Source organism: Sitodiplosis mosellana, unplaced genomic scaffold (genome assembly GCF_009176505.1).
Source record: "Sitodiplosis mosellana isolate CC-2019 unplaced genomic scaffold, AAFC_SMos_1.0 Smas_scaffold_6181, whole genome shotgun sequence".
NCBI lineage: Eukaryota > Metazoa > Arthropoda > Insecta > Diptera > Cecidomyiidae > Sitodiplosis > Sitodiplosis mosellana.
Genome location: NW_022601422.1, coordinates 709,659 through 715,658, shown reverse-complemented (window position 1 = coordinate 715,658; position 6,000 = coordinate 709,659). Strand labels below are relative to the sequence as shown.

The 6,000-nt window shown below is 35.8% G+C and overlaps 1 protein-coding gene across 2 annotated transcripts in view; it reads right to left on the bottom strand.

Annotated features, from left to right (window-relative positions):
- Positions 1-6,000, bottom strand: part of LOC129576116 (bumetanide-sensitive sodium-(potassium)-chloride cotransporter) — a 20,933-nt gene that overhangs the window by 3,936 nt on the left and 10,997 nt on the right. The window contains exons 6-21 of one of the 2 annotated variants that reach the window (XM_055460650.1): positions 5,245-5,376; positions 5,067-5,184; positions 4,854-4,886; positions 4,552-4,772; positions 4,360-4,454; positions 4,254-4,273; positions 3,890-4,029; positions 3,726-3,816; positions 3,433-3,650; positions 2,815-2,887; positions 2,693-2,729; positions 2,468-2,603; positions 2,327-2,386; positions 1,718-2,251; positions 1,198-1,399; positions 673-729 (exon numbers count right to left, since the gene is read on the bottom strand). In XM_055460650.1, coding sequence (XP_055316625.1) covers positions 673-729; positions 1,198-1,399; positions 1,718-2,251; positions 2,327-2,386; positions 2,468-2,603; positions 2,693-2,729; positions 2,815-2,887; positions 3,433-3,650; positions 3,726-3,816; positions 3,890-4,029; positions 4,254-4,273; positions 4,360-4,454; positions 4,552-4,772; positions 4,854-4,886; positions 5,067-5,184; positions 5,245-5,376 — 2,167 coding nt within the window. The remainder of the gene's footprint in view (positions 1-672; positions 730-1,197; positions 1,400-1,717; positions 2,252-2,326; positions 2,387-2,467; positions 2,604-2,692; positions 2,730-2,814; positions 2,888-3,432; positions 3,651-3,725; positions 3,817-3,889; positions 4,030-4,253; positions 4,274-4,359; positions 4,455-4,551; positions 4,773-4,853; positions 4,887-5,066; positions 5,185-5,244; positions 5,377-6,000) is intronic. The other variant, XM_055460652.1, reaches the window with a different exon arrangement.

Here is a 6,000-nt window from a genome sequence, read left to right as displayed (position 1 = left end):
TCTCTCAAAAAATGAAATCCCAGAAAGTTTGAAGCCAATCGGAGTCGATTTACAGGTACCTCCCATACAAAAGTGTCAATTTTTTGAGGTTTTTCTTGGAGCAAGTACCCCAGGGTCAAATCGAAAATGGCTCATCTTCGAACTTAAACTAAGTTTATTGGATACAAAACTTTTGGGACTTTCAGATTTGGATTATCTCAATTATTTTTTGAGCTATCGTGTTAACAAACAGCTACGACAACGACAACGACGGCACACGAACGGAAAAGTGTCTCAAAAAGTGGTTTTCTACGCGTTTCATGAGTTTTTATGATGATCTAAGCTAATTTTGCGAAAAAAGTTTTCGGGACCAATTCCTATACTTTCCCTTGACACGTTGTGTACGGAAAAGTAAAATTTGATACCAATTAAGGAATTTAATAGTTTTAGTGCATAAAGTGGGCGAAATAACGCATAAACAATTTGATGTCCGTGAACATCAATATTGGTGACAAGCAAGTTTCACTTTTCTTCCACTACGAAGTACACGGGCGCTGCGTGTACGAAACTTCGTTTGTATGGTTCATGTCGCGTGGATGGAAAATCCGTGTTGTGACAGTTGACTTCTTTTGAAAAAATGGTTTGAGAATGCAATTAGTCGTGGACATTGCATGCCACTTGCCATTTACTAACCTTTGCGCAAATTTGTGTTGTTGTTATTATTGTTGTGGTTGGATTTTTCATTCACAGCTAACGAAATCGAAATTTGTATTGTGTGGGTGTGCAGAGAATTTTGTGTGTGTGTGTGTGTGTGTTTGTGTTTATGCGAAAAGGTCAAGAAATATCCGTTTTAAAAAGAACGTCAGTCATGCAAAATACACAAGCAAAAAAAGTTTAATCAAGTATATTTTTAGTAAGTGCATCGCCATTCTTCCGTTCCAAACGCAAGAGAGTTTAATTCTCGACAGAAGAAATTTTTTTTAAATAAAAAAAAAAAATTGTGGGGTTCCTTGAAGGGTTTAAAAACGCGTTATTTTTTCAGTGTTTCCTAAAAACGTTTTTTTACAGAGCCGTTATATACCGCCCAAAAAACGTTTTTTTTCGTTTTTTATCGTTATTTCTGCGGTATTTTGGACTGTCAAAAAAAACACTACAGAAAAATAACGTTTTTATAACACCGTTTGCGGTATTTGTCGAAACGTTTGTAAACCCTAGTACCTTGTGATGGAATTCGGCTAAGGAATTCATTGCTGCCGTGAACATGGGAATTGGCCAACAAATCGGTTGTACTATCGTTTGTTTGAATGATACGTTGTTCTTCGGTGGCCGTTTGTTTTTCGTTGTCTTCGCCCAAAACACGTGAATAGTCCAAACCTTTTTCCACTCGCAGGATCGCTGTGGCCATATGCATATCGAGAGCCTACAAGAGAAATTTGAAATCATTCATTGATTCATTAAGGTGAACTGTAAGTCGAATCGCTTTGCTTTGCATTCGTCAATGTGTTTTCTTCCACACTTTTAGTCTACTTCAGGCTTTGGACTCCAATTTAGATACATTCCGACATTTTAAAACGATGGTTTTTATTTTTTTTATTTTTTGGATAGCATTTTTTGAGTGAACTAGGTGAAATACATTCTCAGCTATCTATACACCTTAAAATAAATCAAGCTTGGCCCTTCGCAACGCTGAGAACATCTAATACACTAGAGAGTTAAATATGGAACACCTTTTTTTTACCTTGTGAATGGTATCGAAATAAGATTGAAGTTCATCTTTAGTGCAAGTTTGCCAATCTTGTTTATAGCCCATCAAAACGATGTTTGGCTTCAGTTTACCGACTCCAGATGCTTGAAGTAGTGCTCTTGCACCATTTTCAAAACTTTCGCCATCGACAACCGTGTAAAATCCCTTAACCTTGTGCTTTTTGAACCATTCGCGTGCTTGTCGCTGCAGAAAAACTCGTTCTCTCTGTGTCGATGTTCCCTCAATGATATGACCGCAAATCAGAAGCGACAATTTCTTCGTCAGCAAATCGGCAAAATCAATGAGTATCGGCCGGGCACTTGGCAATCCAGATAACACCAAAATTTGTGGGCGATAATTTTTTACGTGTTCGTCAACGTTATTCAGTTGTAACACTGAAAGTAGTGCATTTTTGTACGTTTGCGCCTGTGTGGTCGACCCCCAATTTACATCTGGTCGATTTTGTGAAACAATTAAATAGAGTGCAATGACTGCGGCAAATGTCAACAAGGCTGTCGACCAAGAGATCTAGAAAATGTGTATTTAGGCGATTTTGTCATTTTAAAAAAACATTTTGTTAATAGAAGTTTTTGTCAATTTTACCAAAAACATAACGGCCACACAGAGAGCAGCTCCCAATAAGCTCAACCACATATTGTAATACTGCAAGAGAGAAATATTAGTTTTTATACTAAGTGAGGAGACAAAGGAGTTAGTGATGAAGCACATTTTGCATTCGTTCACCTTGAATGTTGGACGCCATCCCACTGGCTTGGCCAAACTCGCGTGAAACGTTGAAAAATTGACCAACATATACGCAGCCAAAAAGAAATTCGAAATCAATGGAGCTATTGCATTCAAATCTCCAATCAAGATGAATCTGCAATGCAAATGAAAAAAGGAATGGTGTGAAACGGGTGAGACAATGCGGAAGAAATTTAGTGGTTCAGTTTCATTTTGATTCCTTACGCAATTGATATGATGAATGTTAAAATATATCCGCGAACTTCCAGACAACACCAAGATTGAACGAGAAGAAGATAAGAAATTGATTATCGTACATTGCATGTGAATTTCAGAATTTACCCTACCTGGTTCATTGTTCTTGCCATAACCGCGTGCGAACCATTGAATCTTGGGATATAATTTGTCTTTGCACAATGCCTGTGGACAAAAAATTGGATAATGATTGACATCTCGATACCAAGATTAACTTCACAGTGAAACTGGTTTGGTATATTAATCAGAATAAAAGAAAAAAGGCTGCTTATAAAAACGTCTAAAAATAAAACAAAATCGTCTAAAAAAATGACAATTTCGTCTAAAGGAAATGGTCCCTTTTTTAACAAATTCGTCTAAAATATTTTTTTTAAAATGACAAAATCATCTAAAAATGTGGCAATTTTTTTCTTAACAAAATCGGGTTTTAAAATAACAAAATCGTCTAAATACGAGTTTTCTGACAAAATTGACAAAAACATCTAAAACACTCCAAAAACATCTATGGACAAAATGTTTATTTAAAGTGACAAAATCGCCTAAATACACATTTTCTAGAAAAAATGACAAAATCATCTAAAAGACTCCAAAAACATCTATGGACAAAAAAAGGGGGGACCATTTCCTTTAGACGAAATTGTCATTTTTTAGACGATTTTGTTTTATTTTTGACGTTTTTGTATTTAACCAAGAAAAAACTGGAAATTCACCTGAAAAACTTTTGGTGCCGATACTAAACTAGCCAATGCCGATGATAGGGTAGCTGCAAAGCATCCGGCATAAATGAGTGGGCCAAAAAGGGAAACCAGTTCAATCACCTCGAATGAGTTATGTAGACCGTATTGACATTGGCCAGGTGTACAGTTTAAAAAGTCGAACGAACCATTTTTCGCGTCTTCGATGTGGCCGGTTGCATCACGAACGACAACTGAGAAGAAGATAAGAAATTAATTATCGTACATTGCATGTGAATTTCACAATGAACTGAAATCGTGTGTCCTACCTGAGCCGACCACAACAGCCATTATAATATACGTAGCGGAGGTAATGAATATAGCCAGAATTGTGCCTTTTGGAATTGAATGCGATGGATCCTATGGAAATTTTCCATTGGAAAAGTATTTAACATAAACTGTTCAAAGGTATTCCCTAAAAATAAAATCGAACCTTCAAATCGCCAGAGATATTGGCGCCTGCTAATATTCCTGTTGCAGCTGGAAAGAAAATTGCAAATACCGAAAAGAAATTGTGTGAAACTTCATCGTACTGGCGATAATCCGTCCCGAGATTCGCTTTGAATGTTGTGGCTAAAATGTTTGAATATTTCAAATTACATAACTATTATCAGTTTTTAAGGAAAATAGAAAAAAACTTCAATAAAGTCTCTTCTAAATAGTCAGCTGTCAAACTTTGTCTCTCTCACACTAACTGTCACACTGAGTCGTTTAAGTGAAAATTGTTGTTAGAGTGAAAGAGAATTGTTCGCAGTGAACTCAGGTTAGACGTTCTGTGATTTTCGTTTAAAATTTACCGTTATATCCAATGAACCCTCTTCCAGACAACACCAAGATTGAACACCAGAAGTTAAGAAATTGATTATCATACATTGTATTAAGAATTTTACAATCGTGCCCTACCTGGATTTTTCAATTAAGGATTTCGGACCGACGAATGTGCCGATGAAAAAATCAGCGATGGCTAAGAGTAATATGCATAACAGGACAATCTGAGCCTGCATGCATCAGAAACGAACAACTGATCGGTTAAAATGATTAAAAATGATTTTGTTTTATGTGTGCGAGTGTATAAGATATGATAATTTTACATACTTTTGCTTCCCATTCCATGCCAATCACCACAATCCACAGCAAAATGATGATGGTTATACTACCGAGTATACGTCGATCTTGAATGTCTCCGTCAAAAATACTCACTCCAAACGAATTGAGCAGCGAATTCAATGACTCACAAAAACCAACCACATACATAGCGCATGCAACGGCATTTGCCAGCGAAAAAATCAAACCAATCGAACCGCCGAATTCGGGACCTTAAATATTTTTTAATACAATTATTTATATATTTTTTTAATCAACTCAATTTAATTCAGCAATTATGCATTAGCATTTACCAAGAGAACGCGATATCATGTAGTACGTTCCACCTGTGCAAAAAAAAAATTTGAACATTTTTGTGAATTTGTTTGGTTTTCAGAACAACTTAATTTCTATATTGATTTTTTTCCATTTTATTTGATTCAATGGTCAAAACCCAAAATTGACAACCTTTCTCATCGGCGATGAAAAGCGCTTTTACGAGAACAATAAGCCGAATGCGTAATTACCTCCTTTTACGACGCCATTTGTACTGATAGCGGACATGGATAGAGCTGTGATTGTTGTCACAACGGTCGTTGTTATGATGAGAAGACAACCTTCTATCACGCCTGCTTGAGCCACGACCTAATAAAATTTGATAATATTTATTAATGTGTATCTTCATGAAACGGATTTTATTTATACCCAGCTCAAGCGCAAAAATAGCATAACACCCCAAATATTCAAAATGCATCGCATCAAAACGCCTTTGATCCATCCAAATTTAATACCGCCTTCCGATTCCACGTCCTGATCACCAATTGGCACATTTGTTTGCTATCATTGTTGTTTTTGTACAAGAAATTTTGCATAATTAATTTATTTATTCGAGGCGATTGAATACTAATTTCTAAATTAAACTTCATAATCATCATTGAGCAGTTAATTGTAGTTTCGTTTTAATTAGTCATTTGTTTGTCGCAATCAATTGAATGAAATAATTCAGTTTGAATTGCGTAGTAAGAAAAACAACTCAAATACAATCAACAAATAAGCATCCATTCACTATTTTCAATTTCATTCATTAGTTTTATTTCTGAAGAGCTCCCATTTCAATGTGAGTACGGTGCGGTTTGCGTAGTCGTAAGTGATGACTTATTGACATTTGAACTCAAATAAAGATGCAACCGAAGGTTAATTGATTAAAGTCGAGAGATGACTCGGCGACAACTCATTTAAAATGCATGCTAACGTACGGCTTGAATAGACCGCATTCGTGAAGGCGTATCATTTGAAGAAGAAGAAGACGACCGAAAATGTTTCCTTTCATTTCTAATTGAAAACAAGGAAGAATTGCATCTGTTACGTTAAAGTCAATGACTATTCTTTGACTAGTTATACAACAATATTTCAAACTATATTCAGAACATTTGGGAACAAAGAAATTCTTTTTCAACATGG